Source organism: Esox lucius, chromosome 20 (assembly GCF_011004845.1).
Source record: "Esox lucius isolate fEsoLuc1 chromosome 20, fEsoLuc1.pri, whole genome shotgun sequence".
NCBI lineage: Eukaryota > Metazoa > Chordata > Actinopteri > Esociformes > Esocidae > Esox > Esox lucius.
Window position 1 is genome coordinate 17,260,720 of NC_047588.1, and position 27,440 is coordinate 17,288,159.

General features: G+C 41.3%; 2 protein-coding genes across 6 annotated transcripts in view; both read right to left on the reverse strand.

The window, feature by feature from the left end:
• Positions 1-10,725, reverse strand: part of arhgef2 (rho/rac guanine nucleotide exchange factor (GEF) 2) — a 63,881-nt gene extending 53,156 nt beyond the window's left edge. The window contains exons 1-2 of the mRNA XM_010885123.5: positions 10,487-10,725; positions 4,876-5,126 (exon numbers count right to left, since the gene is read on the reverse strand). Of these exons, the coding sequence (XP_010883425.2) occupies positions 4,876-5,126 (251 nt within the window). The 5' untranslated portion in view covers positions 10,487-10,725. The remainder of the gene's footprint in view (positions 1-4,875; positions 5,127-10,486) is intronic.
• A 2,416-nt stretch (positions 10,726-13,141) lies between these two features.
• Positions 13,142-27,247, reverse strand: LOC105019165 (death-associated protein kinase 2). Of its 5 annotated transcripts, none has more exons than XM_010885122.4 (12): positions 26,847-27,247; positions 22,655-22,773; positions 22,214-22,435; positions 21,584-21,722; positions 21,294-21,423; positions 19,838-19,886; positions 19,692-19,718; positions 19,453-19,605; positions 19,304-19,349; positions 19,023-19,112; positions 18,723-18,809; positions 13,142-14,860 (listed from the first exon to the last, which is right to left on the reverse strand). In XM_010885122.4, the coding sequence occupies exons 2-12, from the start codon at positions 22,714-22,716 to the stop codon at positions 14,780-14,782; spliced, it is 1,086 nt and encodes a 361-aa protein (XP_010883424.1). In that variant the 5' UTR covers positions 22,717-22,773; positions 26,847-27,247; the 3' UTR covers positions 13,142-14,779. The 5 variants fall into 5 exon arrangements, with proteins under 5 accessions (XP_010883424.1, XP_010883423.1, XP_010883421.1 ...); XM_010885121.4 differs by having other exon boundaries at positions 22,655-22,776; XM_010885119.4 differs by having other exon boundaries at positions 22,655-22,816.
• Positions 27,248-27,440: the final 193 nt, after the last annotated feature.

Below are 27,440 nucleotides of genomic sequence, written 5' to 3' on the forward strand. Positions count from 1 at the left end.
CATGCTGTTGTAATACGTGCAGAATGTGGTTTGGCATTGCCTTGCTGAAATAAGCAAGGCCATCCCTGAAAAAGGATGGCAGCATATGCTGCTCCAAAACCTGTATATATTGTTTAGCATTAATGGTGCCTTCACAGATCTGCAAGTCACCCATGCCATGTGCACTAATGCACCCCCATGCCATCACGGATGCTCACTTTTGAACTGAGCTGATAAAGATCTGTGAGCTGATATTAGTCTGTGTTTGGTTGGATGTGTTTCCTGCCTGCGAATGTTGCAGACTGCGGAATACCTGATGATGCATGTGATTTTACTGTCTGACTAATCTACAGAACAAGGTGTAGCCTAGGTTTAATCTCTATGGTTTGAAATTGACTGCTCATTGCACATTGTGTTGTTTCAATCTGTGCACTTGATAATCCAGGTAGGTTAAGGTATGACATAATTAACGACTGATGACTATTCAAACAATATTGAACCAAGTTACAGGACAGCTTGATTCAGTTCGCATTGTAAATCCAAATACATACAAATAATTCCAAATAAATCCTTACAAGAGCGACTGGTAAGTTTACATACAGTTGTGAAAAAATTTGGCGCCCCATTAAATATTCAATTATTCATTAAGAAATGTTCACATATCGATGTCTAATCTTGTTTTATTCATCTCTGGAAAAGAAAGTGATCTAATTGCAGGTAAACAGCAAAAAAAGTTACAAAAGTTAGGACACCTTACCCTAAAACCTAGTGTTACCCCCTTTGGCAGAAATAACTTCAGTGAGATGCTTCTTGTAACCCTCTACCAGTCTCTGACATCGGTCTGAGGAAAGTTTGCCCCACTCCTCAATGCAGAATGCTTCAACCTGTGTGATGTTTGAGGGGTTTCTTGTATGTACAGCCCGTTTCAAGTCACCCCACAGCATCTCAATGGGATTAAGACCTAGGCTTTGACTGGGCCATTCCAGGACTCTCCATTTCTTAGTTTTCAGCCAGTCCTTGGTGGATTTACTGGTATGTTTAGGGTCATTGTCATGTTACAGGGTCCAGTTCCGCTTCAGCTTTAATTTTCTTACAGATGGTCTCACATGTTGCTCAAGCACCCTCTGATACACTGTAGAATTCATGATGGATTCTATGATGGTGAGCTGGCCAAGTCCTGCTGCAGCAAAGCATCCCCAAACCATGACACTTCCAACTCTATGCTTCATAGTTGGTATGAGGTTATTTACCTGGAACGCTGTATTTGGGTGGGGAGAACAAGTATTTGATACACTGCTGATTTTGCAGGTTTTCCCCTCTTACAAAGCATGTAGATGTCTGTAATTTCTATCACAAAAATCCAGAAAATCTCATCTAATTGATTTTTAAGTAATTAATTTGCATTTTATTGCATGAAATAAGTATTTGATACATCAGAAAAGCAGAACTTAATATTTGGTAAAGAAACCTTTGTTTGCAATTACAGAGATCATACGTTTCCTTTAGTTCTTGACCATGTTTGCGCACACTACAGCAGGGATTTTGGCCCAATCCTCCATACAGACCTTCTCCAGATCCTTCAGGTTTCGGGGCTGTCGCTGGGCAATAAGGACTTTCAGCTCCCTCCAAAGATTTTCTATTGGGTTCAGGTCTGGAGACTGGCGAGGCCACTTCAGGACCTTGAGATGCTTCTTACGGAGCCACTCCTTAGTTGCCCTGGCTGTGTGTTTCGGGTCGTTGTCATGCTGGAAGACCCAGCCACGACCCAGCCATCTTCAATGCTTTTACTGAGGGAAGGTTGTTGGCCAAGATCTCGCAATACATGGCCCCATCCATCCTCCCCTCAATACGGTGCAGTCGTCCTGTCTCCATTGCAGAAAAGCGTCCCCAAAGAATTATGTTTCCACCTCCATGCTTCACGGTTGGGATGGTGTTCTTGGGGTTGTACTCATCCTTCTTCTTCCTCTAAACACGGCGAGTGGAGTTTATACCAAAAAGCTCTATTTTTGTCTCATCAGACCACATGACCTTCTCCCATTCCTCCTCTGGATCACCCAGATGGTCATTGGCAAACTTCAGACGGGCCTGGACATGCGCTGGCTTGAGCAGGGGGACCTTGCGTGCCCAGCAGGATATTAATCCATGACGGCGTAGTGTGTTACTAATGGTTTTCTTTGAGACTGTGGTCCCAGCTCTCTTCAGGTCATTGACCAGGTCCTGCCTTGTAGTTCTGGGCTGACACCTCACCTCCCTCATGATCACTGATGCCCCACGAGGTGAGATCTTGCATGGAGCCACAGACTGAGGAAGATTGACCGTCATCACGAACTTCTTCCATTTTCTAATAATTGCGCCAACAGTTGTTGCCTTCTCAGCAAGCTGCTTGTCTATTGTCCTGTAGCCCATCCCAGCCTTGTGCAGGTCTACAATTGTATCCCTGATGTCCTTATACAGCTCTCTGGTCTTGGACATTGTGGATAGTTTGGTGTCTGTTTGATTGAGTGTGTGGACAGGTGTCTTTTATACAGGTAACGAGTTCAAACAGATGCAGTTAATACAGGTAATGAGTGGAGAACAGGAGTGCTTCTTAAAGAAAAACTAACAGGTCTGTGAGAGACGGAATTCTTACTGGTTGGTAGGTGATCAAATACTTATGTCATGCAATAAAATGCAAATGAATTATTAAAAAAATCATACAATGTGATTTTCTGGATTTTTGTTTTAGATTTCGTCTCTCACAGTTGAAGTGTACCTATGATAAAAATTACAGACCTCTACATGCTTTGTAAGTAGGAAAACCTGCAAAATCGGCAGTTTATCAAATACTTGTTCTCCCCATTGTAATTCAATTTTAGACTCATCTGTCCAAAGAACATTATTCCAGAAGTCCTGTTCTTTGTCTACGTTCTCAAACTTCAGTCTGGCCTTAGTGTTTCTCTTGGAGAGTAAAGGTTTCCTCCTTGCACACCTCCCGTGAAGATTAAACTTGTGCAGTCTCTTTCTGACGGGTTTTTCTCTTTCTGAGGGGTTTAGGAGACTTCTTTTAGAATCTTGCGGTCTGCTCTCGGGGTGAACTTACTTGGACGGCCAGACCTGGGCATGTTGGAAGTTGTTTTGAATGTCCTCCACTTGTACACTATTTTCCAGATGGTGGAATGGCTGATTTCAAACTCTTTTGAGATCTTTTTAAATCCCTTACCAGACTCATAAGCTGCAACAATCTTCTTTCTGAAGGCCTCAGACAGGTCTTTCGATCTCACCATGGTGTTCACTCTCACGTCAACAGTCAGGAGCACACAAAACTGAATGTCTGAGGTTTAAATAGGGCAAGCCTCCTTCAAAATGCCGAGTAACAATGTTCTAATCATGTGCACCTGATGTCATACACCTGTGTGTGATTTCAGCCATTTTAAGTGGGGCAAAATGTGGGGGTGTCCTAATTTATTCCTCACCAGAAATGTGATGTTTATTTTATTACATTTTATAGAAAGTTTGAAAAAGTATTTTCTTCAGTTTTACTTGTTTAGTTATATTACTTTAATGTCTCAGTATTGTTAAAAATGATATTAAATATGTCTAAATATGTTAAAAAACACACGTTTTCATAGAGTGTCCTAATTATTTCACATGACTGTAGCTGTGGATACTGTATGTACACATTTAGGAAGTAGTACATCAAACTATTGATTTGTGTATATTACATGATTGGTTGAAGTTATTATATTAATCATGAAACAGTTATAACTCACCAGGTATTAGAATAACCCATTGTTTATTAAGCCTTTTCAGACGTAGAATGTCTGACAAAAAAGTGATGCATCAGGAGGAGCTGTGTCCTTTCAGACAAGAGGATTCGGCAAAGAATGTTTAGTACGGTTTCCCTAAAAACTACAGATGTTGCAGATTAATGGGCTACATGTGGATTTTATTCCATTTGGTTAATATGTTAGAAAGGTGCATTTTATTTCTACTAAATATGGTCAATAAATTCATGGTATAAATAAATGATAATATACTTTTTTTTTAAGAGGGTGGTCTATACTCAGGCAGCAGGCTAATGTAGTTTGAGATTGTTTGACGGGTGTTAGTGCCGCATCAGACACAGCATTTCACAGTGGCAGTTTGAAACCATCTGCAGAGAAGATGTGTTTGTTACAACTATGTACCCTGACAGATATACAACTATGCCCGTAACAGAAAGGCTTGGGGAATTGAGAAATTGTCATAAGAAAAACGTACTCTCTGCCATCCCTTGGCCGGTTTTCAAACTTTTTACAAAAAGACTTACCAGATTACTATAATGTGAGTCCACACTACAGGCCAGCCTACATAGTCAGTGAGCTCATTGAGACCATCCACCAAGTCTTACCTTCAGTATCAGGTGATAAAATACAAACTGGCCCAAAATACAATTAAACTAAGAACATTTTCCTAGGTTCAAAACATTGTCCAAGAATGAATCCTTAACGGGAGTTGTACATAAGGGCATGGACACTGAGCAAGAAAGAAAGGCTAAACTCGGAGGAGCAATATTGGAGGTGCAGTTGCCATGGTCATGTCATATTGGTAAAGATGTTGTGCTGATAGCGGGGGGCATGTCTGTAATAAGTTATGTTATTTCACCCCACTGTTAACAGAAATTCTAAAAGCACAAATGGGTCTAGAAAGAGAACGCACAAAATCAACACACACACAAATAAGACATGGTTTGTGTTGTCTGGATTGTTGCATTTAGATGTAATGTTTGGACCACATTCACAAAGACAACAAAGTGTTTTTGTTGTCTTTGTGTAACCCGGACAGAATAGTTGGTGCTCTGGAAAGGCTGATGGGGATCTGAACAAATTTGTACCTGAAGTAGGCATTATTCAATACTGGTTGTACACCTGCCCCTACCTGCGTTGCTGGTACTCTGAAGGATACTCAGACTCTGAGCCTAAGTGCCCAGGCTGCCAGCTGTGTCTGCGGAGGTCCAGGGACTGCGTGGGACAGGAGGATAACGAGGGGGTCCGAAGTGTCATCCCTAGAGAGAAAGGAGGAGGGGGGCAAGGAGACGAGGGCGGAGGTGCCGGACAGGGGACGCAGAGGGTTCCCAGGTATGAGGGAGAACCCGGGAGACCGGGGGAGTGAGGAGGTGTGGCAATCATCTGGAGGACAGGGAGGGAGAGGAAGAGAGAAACAGAATAACCGAGAGAGACAGAGTAGGAGGGAATGAAACAGAGAGAATGGACACACGTTATGAAAAGGCATTATGCAGTTTAAGACCATGTGTGACATCTCATTCAAGGAGTCCACACACACTCTCATTGACATCGCGGTCCAAAACACCTCAAATAAGACAGCATAAGGAGTAGACCTAAAGATGAATTACAATCATCAGCATAGGAAGACCAATTAACACGCATACACCCAATGTCTATAAACTATTACCTACTTCCTGTTCTGTGATGTCATTCTAACTTGTTTATTACACCAGAGCATTAAGACATGGAAAGTGAAATCCATACCATGGGTATGAGAGCAGGATTGTGCTCAGGGTGCCTTGAATGACATTGTAACAGGACCCAGGGATCTTGGACTCTACAAACTATTGTCTATCTGCTACCCGGGGACAACAGAACACTGTCAATGATTCAATCCTTAAAAGAGTGTAGTGGAGTGTGTGTGTGTGTGTCTGTGTGTGTCTTTAAGAGAAATGTGTAGTATGGAGAGTTTCTACTGAGTGAATTCCTTCTGCCATGTGTAGAGTATTCTGCTTCCTGGAATATGGTTCAGATAACACTGATAGTCTCCAGCCCCACTTGGTACAGTGGAATAGTGATCCACAACTGCACACCTGCACACTGAGACACACACACACACACACCACACACACGCATATACACACACACCCACACACCATACCCCTACACACACATATACACCCACACACCATACACACACATATACACACACACCCACACACCATACACACACACCCACACACCATACACACACACCCACACACCATACACACACACCCACACACCATACACACACATATACACACACACCCACACACCGTGTCATAGAGAGAACGTGTAGGAAATGTGTGTATTTGAGGAAATGTGTGATTGTGAACGAGTTGAGAGATAGAAAGCAAGGGTCATTAAACAAGCACGTGCCATGAAGGAATTGACTGCATTAAGAGACAGGTGCATCCCTCTGCCTGGGCTAAACATTCGTGAGTAACAACGGCTCTATGTCCAACAGTCATGACTTCTTTCCCTGTTCATATTTAATCTCTCTTCCATTTCTCTCCCCATACATCGTCTCCCTCTGTCACTCCTCCTCTTAAATATCTACCTCCCTTCCTCCTTCATTCAGATTCCTCCTCTCTGGCCATTGACAACAGTCAGTCCAGGAATGTAAACAGGAGGAGCTGAAACAATGGGCAGGTCTTTCAAAAGAATGTAAAACATTGGTGGGGCACAAACCATTTCAAAATATAGGATACATACCAGTAAAGCTACAAAACTCCCTCTTGCTACAGATGTGTTTATTTAACACATCAACAAACAGCGTGGCTCCACAAAACACTTTTAGCGCCTAGGAATGCAAACAAGCTCAGAACAAATGTGCCTACAAGGCCATACACAAACAGCAATGAGCTCAACACCGCTGAAGGCCACAACGAAGCGGAAAGACAACTTTTTAGGGATACAGATCCATTCTATTACAACAACCTTAATAGATAAGTATGGACACACTGACACTTTTCACCATCTATATCAATCGATCCGTCCGGGGCCTCCCCCGGGTAGGGCCACAGTGTCGCCGGATCCCCGTCTCAGTTCCAAGGTGTTACGCTGCTATATTATTGTGCTGGGGGATATGAGGAATGCACTTTCTAACTTTTCTCAGTCTCTTCCAGTTTTAAACTTTAGGAGGATATGAGGGAGTTTTTCCTAGCCACTGATATTCCACACTACTGTTGTTTGCCCCTTGGGGTTTAAGGCCGGGTGTCTCTGTAAAGCACTTTGTGACAACTGCTGTTGTAAAAAGGGCTTTATAAATACATTTTATTGATTGAAATAAATTTGATTGATCCTGCACAAAAATATGACCAATGCACGGACCAGCACCAGAAAGGCAGGATGTTTCACTCACCAAGGCTGAGGGCTCACTTGAACAGAGAGGTGGTATGGCGGTTCTTCCTCTGGGCAAACTTTTCGATGACTTTGGGAATGAAGTCATGCAGCTGCTGAATCAGCTGGCTTTTGATGGACAACATGGCCAATGCGTTGAGTCGCGGCTGTCCTATGGTATTGCGAGTGAAGGTTTTTTACCCTCTTCAAGGTGGAAAAGTTCCTCTCTGACTCGGATGTCGTCATAGGTGTTAGGATAATTTTCAGCAGAGTGACGGTCTCAGCAAAAGCCTCCTCTAGGTTGTTCCCATGGATGGATCATAACAGAGACAGGGCCGTCTTACCAGTGTGAAGCTCAGTGTGGTGGGACAGAGTGGTCAGCTCAGTCTTCAACTTTTCCTTGTTTCCTAGAGGCCATAGTTTGACAGGACAAATTGTGGGAAGAGCGAGCTGTCAACCGCCAATCAGGTCGTCACTTTGTGAAAACCTCTGCTCCACCTGGGAGATGACTGTGTCGCATGCCTCCTTCCTCACCGGCGCTGTGTTGGTTACTCGTCGGCCTGGCTCGTCTGTTCCATCGTGAACGCTGGCAGCCCATTCATCAGTTTGCTTCTACATATTCTGGACATTCTCCCTGAAAGGGGTGAGCACACTGCTAATCCCAGATGCATCGATGCTCCGTTTTTGCAGAACGTTGTAGAAAACATCAACTTCTGGTATAAGGAAGAAAAAAATATTCCAGCAGCTGCAGAAAGTCTCTGCCCCTGAGTTTTTTTGACAGGCCGTATGCCTCACTTAGGGTGGTCTCATCCCATCCTGGTTGTGTGAGTATGTCCTCCATACACAGGAGCAATGCAGCGCGGTTTTCCCAAACTTCATTGACAATTCTACTTTTAAAGTTCCATTGTACAGCGGGTGGCCTTGGAATGCATCTCTATGTTGCCTCAGCAAGTGTCGCAATTAGTTTTGGAGCGCCAGAGAAAAAGGTGGCAAAAGTTAAATCTGCAAAAAATACCTTTAGGATGCTCATCCTTGCTGAACAAAGTTGCTGCAAGGTCAGGTTCAGCTGGTGAGCATAGCAGTGAACAAACTGGGCATGTGGGTATGTATTTTTCATTAGCGTCTGTACCCCTTGGACGTTTCCACTCATTACAGCTGTACCATCATAAGTCTGAGCGATAAGCTTTTCTCCCAGCTTCAGTGGTTCCAGCACAACCTTGGTACTATTAGAAGGGCCAAATCCAGTTTTATCTTTAACTTCCACAAACTCCAAAAACCTCTCTGTCACTGTATTGTCAGGCAACATGTACAACCACCAATTGTGATTTACAGGAGACATCAGTTGTCTCATCTGCCTGTATGGCAACAAATGATGTCTCGTCCACTTGCTTGGCTATCTCCTCCCTGTACACGTCATACATAAAGTCTAACAGTTGATTTTGTACAGTGCTAGATGTCCGTTTGAAGATGGGCTGAACGTCATAGTGCCTCTGAAGTCTTGAATCTCCCTCACACATAGTCTCGAAAATGCATCTGAATATTCCAGGATTTGGGGAGACCACCGACTCGTCATGCCCCTGCAGTGCGGTTTCACATTTTCCACACAGTTTAATACGTTATGATCCAACTGAGGACGTACCTGTTTTCCTCCACCTGTTTGTTAGGCTGCTCAATGGAGCACCTGTATGCACTGTCAACTTGGGCTGCGACATTTACCCTTCCAAGTAAGCCCAATTTCACAGCATTGTCCAGATGACTCCCACTGCTCTCATGTTTTGCAATCCTCTCAGAAAGATGTTTCAAATCTTTGTAACCCATCCTCGACCAAGTACCATCTCCACCAAATAGCAGACATGGAAAACAGAAGAGTGCCTTCCTTTGTATGCTAACCGTTAGCCACTTCTTCTTCAAAAACCACTCCACGTTAATCCCGCGGTTACTTTTACCAGCAGTTAGAGTGATGACAATATCTCGTGGCTGATGGGCACCAAGTAGCTTTACCTCAAGTTTCTCCTCCAAATTAAGGATTTCAAACCGGTGCTCGAATATGAAATCCAATTTATTCATTTTCTCAAGTTATCTGGCGTTTGTGAAGCAAACAAGCTAGCTAAGACAATATACCCTCCTCGCTTTCTAGCCGACTAATGTTGGCACCAGACAGACAGACAGCCAATCAGGTCTGAAATACGAAATGACGCTGTAGTGGGGCTACCGGCTGTCAGCCCCACTTGGTATCAAATTTGTGTGATCTACATTGATCACACTAACATTCTGAGCACGTACAATATACATTGCATTGTGAGAGAGGGGCTATCCCCATATTCACGCTTAGCCTTTGGCCTATTACTGCAAACACGAATCGGCAGAACACAGTCTGAAGCGGCAAGGCAGGGACCAATGAACATGAAATAAAATCCTAACACAAATTATATGCAATTTAGGAATATCCTATATTCATAGATAATAAATTATAGGAAGTAATCTTCGAGAAATAAAAATCTAAATTGTGTTGCCGTTCTTTCTGTTGACAACAGGTGGGGCTGTGCCCCAGCTGCCCCTAATGACGAGTCGCCTCTGATCACGGGAATGACATTACAGCACTTTTTACTGCTCTAGTTGTGTTGGAAACAAGTTTATAATTGCAATGAGGCATCTTTGGGGTTTAGGGTAGCTATATTGCCACTTTAACAAGGCTAAGCGTTGTGTCCAGGCTTTCACAATGCATTGTGCCTAAGAACAGCGCTTAGCTGTGGCGGTGGTCATATATACTACACCCACTCGTGGCTTACTACTTAAATACAGCTCCGGAAAAAATTAAGAGACCACTGCAAACTGAAAGCTTCTGTTCCTCATTCATCACTTTCCTTTTCAACTTTTTTTTTCTGGAGCTGTATACTTTGAGGTCGCCACCCAGCCTGACTTCATGACCCATGACGTCTGTTATTGGAAGTATGTGGAGATGTCATGTTACCCATGTCATGTTACTGCCTGAATTTAATAAACACAACTAAATAAAAATACGCCAGACAGTTTTTTCTATAAAATAACTTTCAATTTGTTATAATGAAAGAACAAATATTTTTACAAGAATGTTGTCAGAAGATGGCCTGCCTATTGTGATCAACATCTAGAGTTTGAGGCAGCCGGACTAGCCAAAAGAAACAAGGGGATTTAATAAATATCGAGCCCATCTCAACAAATAAGGGAAGTGGCATGTTGCTACAAAAAAAAGATGGACAACGAAACCATTGGCTAAATAAATAAACAAGGGTATGCACTGAAAATACGTATTTCACAATTTCCAACATTTCAGTCTTTTAATCATCTTTTATTTTCTGGTCAGGTAAAAATGTGAATCAATTATTTGCAAAATTACTCACCGATTCGGTGCCTGCACCTGCTGATATATCGAACAACCCAAGCAAATATCTATGTTCTCCTTTAAAGTAGTTCCAAGTTTTCTCCAATGAACGACAGCAAAATAACCTTTTGATTATATCGTTACAACAGACATGCTGATCAATAAAAAATTACGTTTATTTGGTCCAATTCATATAAATAAAGAAACACAGACCTTATGCATTTTCGAAACTACACATAAGTGTGTCACTTAATCTCGAGGAGGAAACCAGTTTCGCGTTTTCTGTTTGTCTTGCCCTGTCTTTAGACGCCACTCCCATGGTGATAGTCGCTGTTGCTCCAGGTAATGCTTAGCTCGCGGTCTAACAGCGGTAAAGTTAGATTTACATTGGATATTTACTACGAATATGAGAAAAGTATATTCAAAATAGGGGAAGGATGGACTAGAAGCAACACCCTCATTTTTTTTCTTCAAATGTTCTAATTAAATTATAAATGTTTATAGTTCTTAATAAATTAATATAGAATATTCTAAATCAGGTGAGGAAGGACTAAGGCACCAGCAGTCACAAGAATGCAACATAGCAAGGCAACCAAGATCATGGACCAATTTTAGTATTCACTTTTTAACAAAACAGGCAGAAATAACTTCTAGGATAGCACATCCAGCCACATCCAGCTTGCTTGCACCAGTGCAACAACAAGGAGTTGCTAAAGGTAATGGAACCATATCCATAACATTCCCAGAGAGTGCATATCCAATTTGAACTGCCCTTTTCAAGCCTCCTGGGCACTGTTTTATTCTGCAGTATATATTCCAACTCCTGATCGCGATGATACAGCTGACTTCGACCAATGCCCCAGGACTCCTAACAGAAACACGTTTCTTCAAAATCTATGTTCCTCTCATTCAAAATATTACATTTTCATAGTGATCGAGGGCATTTCGTTTTGCTATTCACCTAAAAAGATAACCCGTCGAATGTCCTCTATAAAAGTAACTTGAGCATCCTGTTACCGAGTTTCGCTACACCCCGCTGACACGCGTCTAGTATTATCACGTCTGTAGGGTTGTTGTTGCGCGTGGGATATTCCCTGATTATTTATAAAATTTGGTCATCTTAATGTCATTCTTATATCCAAATTTCAAACTCACCTCTATAGTGATGTTTTCTTGCCTGCTGTAGAGATATGTTTATAGATTAGTGTTTTGCATGCGCATGCGCACTGTCAGGTTTTAAATTGAAGTGTTCATTTTCATAGATGTCCTCTAACTTTGTTCTTATGCTGTGATAACATGATTTTACCACAATTCCCACAGCATAATCAAATCCAAAATGTAATAAAAAAATCTATAATATTTTGCAACATTGTTTCCCTAAGGAAATCACCAGAAAAAAAACAACACTCCCTTTTAAACCGTTCAACTTTTCATTATAAAATAAGATTTTTTCTGAAGTGTAGCCTCCGTTTTGGTCATGGAAAGGCTAGGCAGATTAAAGCGGGTGAAGGCAAATGAATAAATGACCTTTTGCTCATCCAAAGACTACTCCAGATGAAGCATCGAGGTGAATAAAAAGTTATTTGAAAACTGTTAAAAGTAATGAATCATGTCCACAGAAACTGGGTTCGTATGTAATAAATATTACAGTAATGTAAATATCATTGTTCTAATTTAGGAACAACCTGGATCAGGGAACTTTGTGTTTAAGTTAGGATTTGTTTTTATGTAAAATGTTATAAATGACTACAAAATTAAATTGGCATTTCATTAAAGTTAGTGGGTGAAAATGTACACAATTGTGGCAAAAACAATGTTATTTTAAATAAAGATGCATTGTGAATTAGTCATTCAATTTGCAGCAGACATTTTAAAACTAGTTTTGTGAGAATCACTCGAGTGCAGATTGGTGCAAGAGAGGGAAAGGCATGGGTAGATGGAGGAATGTACAATGTGAGAGAGCTGTTCATTTCCTTGGCCCCCATCTCCAAGAATGCGGCTGACTTCTCATCATGGATGTGCCAACTATTCAGCCACCAGTTTAAACACCTCCATAACCCTATTATACAAATCCAGAATAAAATGGCACAAATGTACCACCCTTTGATAAGAATGTGAGAATGGCTGCCTTTAGGACATCCAGGTTTCAGAGACTGTGACATTGGGCAGAATGAGTGTGGAGGTATAATCTTCAGCTCCTCACAGAAACAGAAATCTACAACGCAGAGACCTCTCCATCCTTAATCTGGGAGACACTTAAATATTATCTTAGTGTTCCAATACCCATAATTAAATGAAAATTGTTTTGGGAGAATGTTCATTGTCCTAAATGTAACTGACCTCTTATCTATTTGGTACTTTCTCTGGATAAAGAATTGATTAGAATTAAAGTAAATTGATGTCCATTCAGATGCAAAACAACTCATGCTCAGAACATCTCCCAATTCACATGACTTGGGGAATTCAATTAAAAAGCAAACTTCTAACCTCAGATGGACATACTCATACATTTCTAATTTTGGAAAACCCTCTTCATATCCCTGTACTTGTGCTGAGGTAGCTATTACATTGTGTCATAAAAAAAAAAAAAAAGAAACATACAAATAAAAACATATCCAGTATATTTGTTTTAAGATGTTTGTGCTCAGTAAAAATAATTGAAACTAAAAACGAAGTCTCTTAATTATTTTATTCATCTCACATTTCACAACTAAAACATAGTTGGGCCATCGTAAACACTGAAATGTTTATGAAATACAACAAATAGGCTTAAAGAGGGCTAAATAAATAGATTTCCCAGTTAAAAAAAGTGTAACTTTGCCAATCAGCATCGGCCATTAGGCTTCTCAGCCTGTCGTCAGCCAGTGGCAGAGTCAAGGCTTGAAGTTACACTGAGGTGCTCAACCGGGGGCTACGAATCTGAGCATTACACCGATGTGCCACGTGGGAGTCGGTCAAAAAAAATTATCTACATTTGAATGTGAGATAAGGCTTTATCCGGCTCTACACACTATTACAACAGTTCACTTTCATTTTAAATACTCAGTTCCGTAATGTACACAGATGTAACTGTATCACAGTAGGTTCATTCAATTATGATATACAATTACAAAAAATAATATTTCAGCCTATTATCGTAATCCTTTAGGGAAGTTAAATTTGTTACATATATTTACACCTTCTGTGTATTGCCAAATGATTCTGTCAGGACCTCACCATTAATAACAATGCATTATGAAAACACTTTAAATCAACTACTATTATTAGATCAAACTCCCAGTCTAATTGACATCTTTACACTCAACAAAAACACATCCCTCTTCTATGAAGAGATGATCCAACCACACATGAGCACACAGCAGTTGATCTCACAAGACTGGGTCTATTAACGTTACACAGATGATTTCACTGTATGTGCTTGTCGTCATGTTTCTATTTTTCACAGCACTTGCCAATAACAAAATCAGAATATACTCTAGATGCATTTAGTAACATACTAAGAATATCCATGGAAATGTAGGGGTAGGTGCTACCTAAGAATTAAAAAAACAAAAACCTTCTGCGATAAATCAACATCTGGGTTAAGTGGGCAGCATCTAAAAGTGTATTGATTTGCCAACAAGAACCTCAATTATAAAATGACAATCCAACAGTGGTAATAGTTGTGTTTCAGGGCATTCTTTTCTAAATATGACTAATTGTGTTTAGGATAATTCAGTATATGATGTCATTCCTGTAATTGTGTATCAAACATTCAGATCATAAACTATATGTATTTTTCATGTTACTTGTTTAAAATGCAGATGTTAGAAACATATTTGAAAATGTTTCTTGTTCTTTGACAGACATTGGTCATTGGTCAGAAATATTAGAGACAAAATATATAAATAACCACATAATATTAAAGGCATAATAATTTCAGTGAGGTTAGCTATAAGTGGGACAAAATGTATCCCGTAAACTTGCACACCCCAAAAATATTAAGCATTTTCTGATAAAAAATGTCAAACTTAAATGGCACAGAAAAATATATTTCACATAATATAAAATGGGGGAAGTGAACCACACTGACTTCATAAGGACCTTTGTCTTAGCTCCCATAATTAATGCCTCTGCTTCAACTCTGTGGCTACTGGGCTAACACTGGTTTTGGCACCAGCACATTCCAGGTTCCTTAACCATACTGCCACTGGCATACTCACTATATGATTAGTAGGTGCATCACACAGCTGATCACTCACTAGATGCGTTTCCATTCTCCCATAGTGGGACAGAGGCTGTTTGGCCTGTTAGTGCCCACGTGTGGTCTTCTTCAGGAACTGCTGCTGAGTCGTCGGCGGATGAGAGACGCAGGCTTGGTATCAGTGTCCTCCTGGTCGCTCTCACACTGCCTCTGACAAGTGAATGAATGCCAAGATCTTCAGACATACATTACCAACACATACCTTTCTACACATGTGGTCTTCACTGTACATTACCAACAAATACCTTTCTACACATGGGAACTTTGAGAATTTCTTGATTGTAATTGCAGAAAATGTTTATAACACACTCTCTCAAAAATCATAATACTCTCATAATTTACTTTTTAATAAACATGGGGACAAATCCCATGTGTAGTACATTTAAATACAGCAATATGTACTCAAGAAAAACCTTGAGACTGAACAACCAAAACAAAATGTTTGGTCTCAACATTCTGAATTGGATTTTTCTTAAAATGCCTTAATGACATTTATTCTAGCCACATCAATTACCTTTTGGAAAACACAATACATTCTTTTTAATTTTGTATTCATGGTTATTTGTATTTATTTTAATGTTATATAGTGTTTTTACAAGAAAACAAGCATTTTCCAAATATATCTTTAAATGTGGTCTAAATCTGTTGCACTGTATTTTATTTCTTAAAAACCCACCTAAATAACCCTAAATAATCCTAATACTGGCTCCCCGTAGGACAACGACCACAAATGCACATAAAAAAGAAACTAGGAATGGTTAAGATGCGAGAATGGAAAACATCCAGATCTGAATTACTTCCATTAATTATGGTGAGAGATAAAAATAATTTAACATTGAAGAATATGATCAGTTTCCTACTGAATGTAGGCCAGTTTGCCAGTAAGAAGATACAGCAGCCTGTTATCTGATTTCACCACAGTTTGAGGACCTTTTTGCCATATAGTCAGAAACCACCACACAGGCCTACAGTGGATATAAAAAGTCTACACACCCGTTAAAATGCCAGGTTTTTGTGATATAAAAGAATGAGACAAAGATAAATCATGTCAGAACTTTTTCCACTTTTAATGTGACCTATAATGTGAACAATTCAATTGAAAAAAAAACTGAAATCTTCGAGGGGTAAAATGTAAAATAAAAACCTTACAATAACCTGGTGTGCACACCCTCTTATAACTGGGGATGTGGCTGTGTTCAGAATTAACCAATCACATTCAAACTCATGTTAAATAGAAGTCATTACACACCTGCCACCATTTAGAGTGACTCTGATTAATCACAAATAGAGTTCAGCTTTTCTAGTAGGATTTTCCTGACATTTTCTTAGTTGGATCTCAGAGCAAAAGAGGCCTACAGCAACATTAAAGGAACTGCAGGAATTTCTGGCAAGTACTGGCTGTGTGCTACATGTGACAACAATCTCCCGTATTCTTCATATGAATGGGCTATGGGGTAGGGTGGCAAGACGGAAGCCTTTTCTTACAAAGAAAAACATCCAAGCCTGGGTGAAGTTCACAAAAACAAACATTAAGTCCCCCAAAAGCACATGGGGAAATGTGTTATGGTCTAATGAAACCAAGGTTGAACTTTTTGGCCATAATTCCAAAAGGTATGTTTGGCGCAAAGACAACACTGCACATCACCCAAATAACACCATACCCACAGTGAAGCATGGTGGTGGCAGCATCATGCTTTGGGGCTGTTTTTCTTCAGCTGGAACCGGGGCCTTAATCAGGGTGGAGGGAATTATGAACAGTTCCAAATACCTGGCAATTTTGGCACAAAACCTTCAGGCGTCCGTGAGAAAGATGAAGATGAAGTTCACCTTTTAGCACGACATTGACCCAAAGCACACATCCAAATCCACAAAAGCATGCCTTCACCAGAAGAAGATTAATGTTTTGAATCCAAGTGAATCTGTGGGGTGATCTGAAGAGGGCTGTGCACATGAGATGTCCTCGCAATCTGACAGATTTGGAGCACTTTTGCCATGCTAATAAACTCCTACCCAAAAAGACTGAGTGCTGTAATAAAATCAAAAGGTGCTTCAACAAAGTATTAGTTTAAGGGTGTGCACACTTATGCAACCAGGTTATTGAGTTTTTTTATTTTTCCCCCTCAAAGATTTCAGTTTGTTTTTCAATTGAATTGTTCACGTTATAGGTATTTAAACATGGGTGTGTAGACTTCTTATATCCACTGTATATACACACACAAAAAGTGATGTACTGTGTATACAGGTGCTGTGTATACTGTGTACTGTGTATACAGGTGTATTCAACTCTTTGAATATCATCAAAAAGTTGATTTATTTCAGTAATTCCATTCACAAAGTGAAACTTGTATATTATATTCATTCATTCCACACAGACTGATATATTTCAAATGTTTATTTTTTTTAATTGTGATGATTATAACTGACAACTAATGAAAATCCCAAATTCAGTATATCAGAAAATTAGAATATTACTTAAGACCAATACAAAAAAAATATTTGTAGAAATGTTGGCCAACTGAAAAGTATGAACATGAAAAGTATGTGCATGTACAGCACTCAATACTTAGTTGGGGCTCATTTTGCCTGAATTATTGCAGCAATGCGGCGTGGCATGGAGTCGATCAGTCTGTGGCACTGCTCAGGTGTTATGAGAGCCCAGGTTGCTCTGATAGTGGTCTTCAGCTCTTCTGCATTGTTGGGTCTGGCATATCGCATCTTCCTCTTCACAATACCCCATAGATTTTCTATAGGGTTAAGGTCAGGTGAGTTTGCTGGCCAATTAAGAACAGGGATGCCATGGTCCTTAAACCAGGTACTGGTAGCTTTGGCACTGTGTGCAGGTGCCAAGTCCTGTTGGAAAATGAAATCTGCATCTCCATAAAGTTGGTCAGCAGCAGGAAGCATGAAGTGCTCTAAAACTTCCTGGTAGTCGGCTGCGTTGACCTTGGACCTCAAAAAATACAGTGGACCAACACCAGCAGATGACATGGCACCCCAAACCATCACTGACTGTGGAAACTTTACACTGGACTTCAAGCAACGTGGATTCTGTGCCTCTCCTCTCTTCCTCCAGACTCTGGGACCTTGATTTCCAAAGGAAATGCAAAATTTACTTTCATCAGAGAACATAATTCAGCAGCAGTCCAGTCCTTTTTGTCTTTAGCCCAAGCGAGACGCTTCTGACGCTGTGTCTTGTTCAAGAGTGGCTTGACACAAGGAATGCGACAGCTGAAACCCATGTCTTGCATATGTCTGTGCGTGGTGGTTCTTGAAGCACTGACTCCAGCTGCAGTCCACTCTTTGTGAATCCCCCCCACATTTTTTAATGGGTTTTGTTTCACAATCCTCTCCAGGGTGCGGTTATCCCTATTACTTGTACACTTTTTCTACCACATCTTTTCCTTCCCTTCACCTCTCTATTAATGTGCTTGGACACAGCTCTGTGAACAGCCAGCCTCTTTAGCTATGACCTTTTGTGTCTTCCCTCCTTGTGCATGGTGTCAATGGTCGTCTTTTGGACAGCTGTCAAGTCAGCAGTCTTCCTCATGATTGTGTTGCCTACAGAACTAGACTGAGAGACCATTTACAGGCCTTTGCAGGTGTTTTGGGTTAATTAGCTGATTAGAGTGTGGCACCAGGTGTCTTCAATATTGAACCTTTTCACAATATTCAAATTTTCTGAGATACAGAATTTGGGGTTTTCATTAGTTGTCAGTTATAATCATCAAAATTAAAAGAAATAAACAATCAAAATATATCAGTCTGTGTGGAATGAATTTATAAATTATACAAGTTTCACTTTTTGAATGGAATTACTGAAATAAATCAACTTTTTGTTGATATTCTAATTATATGACCAGCACCTGTAGTAATACTAATCTGAAACAGTTCTCCCTGTTTGGTTCTTGATTCAGATTATAACATGGTGTTATTGATTGTCCAGATGATAATAATAAAGTCCAGAAAGCATCATGTCTCGTGGTCTAGACCAGTCCATACTCAGTTTTCTTACCAGTTCTGGCTGCTCGAGGGACCGGTTTTTACACTGCAACTGCAGACGAAAGAGTCTGTTACATGCCCACACCATATTATAGGACATCTACACAGAGAGAAAGAAAACATTTTAGAAAGGTACATAGAAAAAGTGTCCAACAAAAAGCAGAACTTTGAAAATAACAATCCAAATGTGATGTAATACCATGACTGGACCAGTAGGTGTTCCCCTCTCATCAATAATTTAGGACTACTGCACGAAAGACCGATTTTAAGAGAAAAGTCATTTGAACTATTAAAATTTCCCACTGGAATTCACCTTCCATTTCCTCTTTGCATTGAACTTCTTAAAGCTCTTCATGTTGATTGATGATCGACTTCTATTAGCTGCCTGTTTGCGCGTGAGAGGCTGATATACAAGGGAATATGAAACATGGTACACCAATAAACACTTAAGGCTTCATCCAATGTGCCACGCAGTTTCAGATTCACAGAAATCATCTTCCAAACTTTTATACTGACAGTCAAACCTTTACCACAATTTATTTTTTGGTTGGGTTTATGTATTTATTTGACTTCAATCAATCCCTCCTTTCTCACCTTAATCCACGGGTGCAGTAGACATTCCTCTGCAGTCATTCTCTCTCTGTAAGGGGAAACACATCAGTCTGGGCCTAGTTGTGTACATAGGATCTAGACAAGGATCACATCAAATATACTAATAACTGAATGATCGATCATTTGTTTACACTGCATCTTTGATTAGCAATTTTTCAATAAAGTCTTTGGCCATGGCACTGGTCTGGCTGAAATAGATGTCTTCAAACTCGTATATCATCCCCACAATGTTCTTTAGTGTCTCCTCATCATTTTCTCCTTGAAAGGGGGACAAGCCGCTCAACCTGCACACAAGGGGTGTATTAGAGCATAGCTACAACGTGTGAGCAATATGTAATGTTACAATTGTTCGTTCATTTTGGATACTCACAATATGTAGGTTATCACACCAATACTCCTGGAGAGTAACAAAGCAGAGTGATTCGTTATTTTGTGTGCAGACCACTATTAACCCTGACAAATAAGGCAGCTGGAACATTTTGTTTTTCTCATGAATAACATTGTAGAAATGATTACCACATGTCGGCTGCCTCACTCAGGGGCTCATAGTTAATCACCTCAGGGGCTGGAAGCAAAACAGAAAGGAAGAAAGGTGGGTGAAAGACAGAGAGATAGAAACAAAGGGGGTGAGAGAGAGAAAGAGAGAGGATTAAACACACAACACGATTCAGCACCATCCAGAAAAAGTGTGTGAAAGATTGTAACTTCCTTTTGTCACTGTTTCTGTGTTGGGGAAACACTGAGCAAGGCCAACAGCACTGTTGCACAATACTATGGCACTCCCCAACAGACCACTGCAAACACTCATTAACTACAGTAACACACAGGCCTATGGGAAACTAGTGGTGAATCGTTTCGGACCAAATTTGCAGTTTTAGCTGTGGATGAACCCATGAACCGTACACGGAAACCCACGCAACCCTTCTGTCCTTTCCGATGTCATCGTTCTGTGGGTGACTCAGGGTCTCTCGAGTATGTCAGGCCTGTAGGAACTTCTCACATAGTTGCACATCCCCTCTCACTACCCCCTGTGCCCCACCACAGTGCTCTGATGTCACATCCTGTCAACAACCACACCAACTCTTGGAAACTGTCTCCATGGAAACCACCAGTCTAGTAGTTCAGGCTAAATAAAAAACAGACAGGAAGACACGACATGTACGCACACACATGAAACATTCACGCCTACACAAACACACCGAAATCACAAACAGACTGCTTGCATGACATGACACATATACATATGCTTATGCTACATTCTTACTGAAGTGGGAAGGAGATAGTGAGCAGTTGTGAAACACCAGCAGGATCCATTTACGTGCTTTAATCTTATTGGAAAATCCCGGAAAATCCCATAAACTAAAAACACAGCTGGAATGTTTGTTAACTACACTGAACAGAATTATAAAACACAACACTTTTGTTTTCTCCCCCATTTATCATGAGCTGAAATCTAAGACTTTCTCTATGTCCACAAAAGCCCTATTTCTCTAAAATATTGTTCACAAATCGGCCTAAATCTGTGTTAGTGAGCACTTCTCATTTGCCGAGATAATCCATCCACCTCACAGGTGTGGCATATCAAGATGCTGATTAGACAGCATGATTATTGCACAGGTGTGCCTTAATCTGGCCACAATAAAAGGCCACTCTAAAATGTGCAGTTCCATCACACACACAATGCCACAGATTGTTTTGAGGGAGCGTGCAATTGGCGTGCTGACTGCAGGAATGTCCACCAGAGCTGTTGCCTGTGAATTGAATGTATATTTCTCTACCATAAGTCTGCTTTCTCTACCACATGCATTCTTTCCTTAGTGATCAAGTCTGAAATGTTAAAGTGAAAATTAAAAAAATTTAAGAAACTATTTAAACCTTAAATAAGTTGCTTTGTAGAATTGAAAAGACCAAGAACAATAGGATTATTAAATTAAAGGTTCAGGATCTTTAGTCGGTAGAACATTCCACTTACCGATGTACTGTGGGGTCCCACTCAGGCTCATGTACTCCTCCCCCGGTGTGAGGCGGTGGGCCAGTCCAAAGTCAATCATCTTGATGTGGGGGTGTGGCACTGTCTTGTCAGCCAGCATGATGTTCTCCGGCTGAATGTAAAACACACCATGCTAAATACTATCTTAACAGATGCACGAAATGAAAAACAGCCCAACTGGATTTAGTGAGGGGCCAACAGAGCCAGGAATTCATGGTATGGGGTAACATTTGCTTCATGTCTGCCCCTATTCATGTTTCTGTGTCCCTCACCTTGAGGTCAAAGTGGGCGATGTGTTTACTGTGCATGAAGGCAACTCCCTTGAGTATCTGCTTCAGAAACTCTATGGCTTCATCCTCAGACAGGCTCTCTTTCTCTGCTATGAAATCAAACAGCTCCCCACCACAGATACTGCAGTAGAATGAAAGCAGATATTAAAATGATTTACAACTTTGTCAGCAGAATGTCTCTTTCACATGTATTCATACGATCACTAGACCAAGTTACGTCCAGTTAATTCCTATGAACGTTGCTCAACCAAAAGGTTGGCCACACTACTCTCTCCTGGGGTACGACACCCATGTTACAACACCTATGTCAGCCAGTTTGATTGACGTGAGTGTGTGTTTGTATGTGTGTGTGTGTAGGCTGTTGTTCAGTTATATTAATAGGCTTTGAGCTGTCTGTCTGGCTTGGACTATTAGATTAGTGCCAGTAATAATAGGGGGATTAGATGGGTTGACGGGAGCAAGTGTGCCTCTCATTGTGTTTCCATTAAACAGTCAGATCCATGGTCCTCCCTGTTACTTTCCGTGCCACCTGCTGTGGGACGAGGTGGAGACAAAACAGACAGACGCCTCACGTCCTCCTGCCTCCCCCCTTTCCTCCTGCACTTGACTCACAGCTCCACGATGAGGACCACCTCGGCTCGACTCTCAAACACGTCCCTGAGGGCCATGATGTTGGGGTGCTGCAGGCTCTGCAGTATCTCCACCTCCCTCTCCACGCTCAGCCTCTCCAGGCCCAGTCGGCTGCTGGCATTCCGACGGAGCTTCAGGAACTTTCCCGCCCAGCGGACGCCTGACGCACGCTCCAGCACCGCACGCACCTGTCCAAAGTGGCCACTAGAGCGGGGGAACACAGGGACGTCACCGCAGCAAGCGTGTGTTGTCCATTGGCGTACACAACGCAGAACCACTCCAAAGTATGAATTTTACGTGGACTAAATATTTTTGGCACGTTTCTAGTAAGATTAGTGTATTCGCCAGTGATATGTCATGTAGTTCAGTTCAAATTAATTAGAATAAACATACATTCAAATTCACTTCCACTTTTTAACTCACCTGCCAAGCACTTCTCCAATTTCGTAGTAGTCCTCCACATTCTGTAGCTTAAACTGAGACATGGACACGATTTTGTTCCTTCTCTCCTCCAACACTCTTTTTCTGGATGTTTCCCAGAGCTACTGCATTCAATAGTGGAAAGAATGAGGAACGACAGAACATCTGTGGAAGGTGAACTACATCAAATCAAAGACAGAAGCAAGTCAGAAACCTGGCAGATCCATGAAGTAATGCCAGGACAATAAACAGAACTGTGTGTAGAAAGAACTGTGAATGACAGCAATAGATAAACTGTATTCAAGACATGATCACAGCACACACACACACACACACTGACCCACACAATGAAACAGCCAAACGCCTTGATGACTCTTATGACTTGAACAAAAGCAGACACCAACAGCTCCCTGGTATCTCCCTGACAAGGCCCCAAGACTTACATAGAACAGACATGCTATTAGCGCTGTGTGTTTGTGTGTGTGTGAGCATGTGTGTGTGTGTGTGTGAGTGTGAGCATGTGTGTGTGAGTGTGAGCATGTGTGTGTGTGTGTGAGCATGTGTGTGTGTGTGTATGTTGCAGGATGTTTTTTGGAAGTTGTTTATGAATGGTTTATGCACATGTTATTATGTCACAAATGTGCCATCATGGCATGTTGATTTAACAACAAAAACAGACAAATTGTTCTATATACACGTGTACCCACCCACCAAAGACATAGCATTCCCTGTTGATCCTGAAGAGAAACAGCCTTGTATCTATCGCTAAATATTTACTTCAACCCAGGCGTATCCCCAATTTATCAGTAAACAACGCCCCAATGTGTTCATACTGCCTCCAGACACTAGCTAGCCACAGGGTCGGTGCTGTCAGCTTGTCAGCAACACTGTGGGAAACCTTTCTGTGACAAACAGGAAACAGAGAGTGTCCCCATATGTCCGGTGCATGTATGAGCGGTTAGTTGCATGGGGCTTCAATCATGTTTGTGTGTGAGTTTTCATCGCTACATGGCACCGTACAACCTGAAAACCTTTTTTTGTTGTCTATGGGTGTGTATCTACATGCCTTCCGTGTGTATCAAATGTTTCCAAATTGAGAAAGGAATATGATGTACAAAAACAGGGTGTGGGGTGTGTGTAGATGTGTGAAACTATAAGGGGTGTGAGTCTGAGCAAAGGGAAGGGAACAGCATGAGGTAAACCTGTGTTGGTATTTGTGTCTACTGTCTATGTTAGTTTAGAGATTAAATGGCAGGAAATTTGTGAATTTCTTTGTGTGTGTTTGTTTTACTTGTGAGGGCCAAAGGTGGGGCGTGGGCTAGAGAAGCTAGGATTTTGAATGGGATTTTTTTTGTCCCCGCAGGGAGATGTCTTTATTGTGTGCGGATATGTGTGCTCGCATACATACAGTATCTCACAAAAGTATTTGATTATATATTCTCATGTGACAACACTGAAATGACACTTCGCTACAATGTAAAGTAGTTCGTGTACAGCTTGTATAACAGTGTACATTTGCTGTCCCCTCAAAATAACTCAACACACAGCCATTAATGTCTAAACCGCTGGCAACAAAAGTGAGTACAACCCTGAATGAAAATGTCCAAATTGGGCCCATTTAGCCATTTTCCCTCCCTGGTGTCATGTGACTTGTTAGTGTTACAAGGTCTCAGGTGTAAATGGGGAGCAGGTGTGTTAACTTTGGTGTTATCGCTCTCACACTCCCTCATACTGGTCACTGGAAGTTCAACATGGCAAAGAACTCCCTGAGGATCTGAAAAAAATAATTGTTGCTCTACATAAAGATGGCCTAGGCTATACGAAGATTGCCAAGACCCTGAAACTGAACTGCAGCATGGTGACCAAGACCATACAGCGGTTTAACAGGACAGGTTCCACTCAGAAAAGGCCTCGCCATGGTCAACCAAAGGAGTTGAGTGCACGTGCTCAGCGTCATATCCAGAGGTTTTCTTTGGGAAATAGACGTACGAGTGCTGCCAGCATTGCTGCAGAGGTTGAAGGGGTGGGGTGTCAGTCTGTCAGTGCTCAGACCATACACTGCATCAAATTGGTCTGCATGGCTGTCGTCCCAGAAGGAAGCCTCTTCTAAAGATGATGCACAAGCAAGCCCGCAAACAGTTTGCTGAAGACAAGCAGACTAAGGACATGGATTACTGGAACCATGTCCTGTGGTCTGATGAGACCAAGATAAACGTATTTGGTTCAAATGGTGTCAAGCGTGTGTGGCGGCAACCAGGTGAGGAGTACAAAGACAAGTGTATCTTGCCTACATGGTAAGGCATGGTGGTGAGAGTGTCATGGTCTGGGGCTGCATGAGTGCTGCCACCACTAGGGAGCTACAGTTCATTGAGAGAACCATGAATGCCAACATGTACTGTGACAAACTGAAGCAGAGCATGATCCCCTCCCTTCGGAGACTGGGACGCAGTGCAGTATTCCAACATGATAACGACCCCAAACACACCTCAAAGACGAACACCGCCTTGCTAAAGAAGCTGAGGGTAAAGGTGATGGACTGGCCAAGCATGTCTCCAGACCTAAACCCTATTGAGCATCTGTGGGGCATCCTCAAACAGAAGGTAGAGGAGCGCAAGGTCTCTAACATCCACCAGCTCTGTGATGTCATCATGGAGGAGTGGAAGAGGACTCCAGTGGCAACGTGTGAAGCTCTGGTGAACTCCATGCACAAGAGGGTTAAGGCAGTGCTGGAAAATAATGGTGGCCAAACAAAATATTGACACTTTGGGCCCAATTTGGACATTTTCACTTAGGGGTGTGCTCACATTTGTTGCCAGCGGTTTAGACATTAATGGCTGTGTAGTGTTATTTTGAGGGGACAGCAAATGTACACTGTTATACAAGCTGTACACTCACTACTTCACATTTTAGCAAAGTGTAATTTCTTCAGTGTTGTCACATGAAAATATATAATCAAATATTTACAAAAATGTGAGGGGTGTACTCTCTTTTGTGAGATACTGTATATTGTGAAGGGTCACGCCACTCATACAGAGTTTTGCTTGCTCCCAATTACCCCAGGGGTAAAACCTGCTATTACTCCCAAAGTACCTTTGCCCTTTTCACCCCTTCTACTACCTATATCAGCTCTTTTTCCCCTACCATCAAATGAATGCATGGTAATTCCAAGCTGGCGCACTCTCCTTTAACAGTTTAACAGTTAATTGACTTTTTGGTGTTCATTATCTGGGTGTTTTTAAGCGCTATGGTTAAAATTGATTCAACTTCCAATTCTTTTAGACTGTCGTACAGGTATCCAGGCTATTTTTTTCACCTGAAAGGTTGATAAGTTTAAGTTTACAAATAACCTTTCAGTCATTTCACTCCTTGTTCATTCGCATTACATGTAGGCTATTTATTCATGCACCGTTTTACTCCTGGTGTGCTCTCACCCTCCTAGAAAGGACAAACTCGCCTATCGGCCTTACAAGACACAAATCCTGGAACAATCTTTCTCCCTCTTCTTTATTACTGTGTAAAATTAGGTAGATAATTGTACCATTTTTCTCAAGCTCCTCATTGCAATCGGACCAATTCCCCACAGCAGTAAAGCAATGAAGCAGTCTGTCTAATATGAAACAGCCTCATAGCGATATTACCTTGTTCGGTGTGCCAGTGCATTTGCATGGATGTACCTGACTGCATTTTCTGTGCATGTTCCAGTCTAGTCCACCAGTACAATACAGTAACAGTAAAGCCTCTAAACCAAGTACATCCAATGTCAGGGACTGACGGTCCAAATGGAAAAACATGTATCGGCTCAGAGATTAGGAAACAGATAGGATATCACCACAGCTATGTCCCACAAGACAACGAGCAAAATAAACTGACTGAGTGACACCGCATTAATGAGTAGTGAGGGTTATTTATATCAAACAAATAATGGATGGGTGAGATTGTCACCAAAGGCTAGGTGATGGTTTGTCCTCCGCGAGTGACGAGTTAACGTAGATTCATTTATTCAAGCTTGCGCGAAAGGAAAGTGTAAGCCTACATTGTGACATTCTAACAGTTGTCCATGGGTTTTGTGTAATACAGGATCTACACAAATAAACAGACATTAGGAAAATGGTCTACTGTTACCATTAAACACGTAGATCAATTTTAAGGGTTACCTTTCGTTAGAGAAAACGTCAGGTGGTTATAGACTACTTACCCAAATTAATTTACGTCACCGTAATCTTTCTAGCTGCTTTGCTGTAAGATTGTGGGTCCGCTTTGCTGTGAGTTTGGTCCTTTCACAACCTGAACTTCTTCAGTGGTTCAGTTTGCACGCAATATGTGTGAAACTGGTGGAAATCTTTACCAACTACAGAATCTTGAATCAGTTATTACCCTGGAAATATTGATATAATGGAAGGTGCCGTTTTCCGGGAGCATCGCTGCCGTCTATCCCCTTTTCCGCCCCGGTTTCCGTACTGGAGAGTTGTAGGACTGGTTGGACTGATCGTCTTCAATGCGCTTTCGTAAGCCTAGAGGGGGACTGGAAGTACAGTAGCCTACGTAACAGAGTGAAGCATTCATTTACATTTTAAACCAGATCAATGTCAGGGATGGCCAAAATAAGTCCGGCGTGAACATTTAATTCGGCGAGTTTTTAGTAAAAACAATGTATATATTGTGTGTGTGTTTTGGGGGAAGGCCTGCTCACAAACGTAACATAAAATTATAACTTTCTTATTTATGACTCCCTTTCTGGCTTGGAAAATTCACCTTTTGATAAAGAAACAGGTTCCACTAATTAAGTGTC

Coding starts and splice junctions, on each gene's coding strand:
- LOC105019165 (XM_010885122.4), bottom strand. CDS start 22,716: ATGTCTCAGTTTAAGCTACAGAATGTGGAGGACTACTACGAAATTGGA. Junction 22,436..22,654: donor ATTGGAGAAGTGCTTGGCAG/GTGAGTTAAAAA, acceptor CCCCCGCTCTAG/TGGCCACTTTGGACAGGTGC. Junction 14,861..18,722: donor CCCTCGAGCAGCCAGAACTG/GTAAGAAAACTG, acceptor TTCACTTGTCAG/AGGCAGTGTGAGAGCGACCA.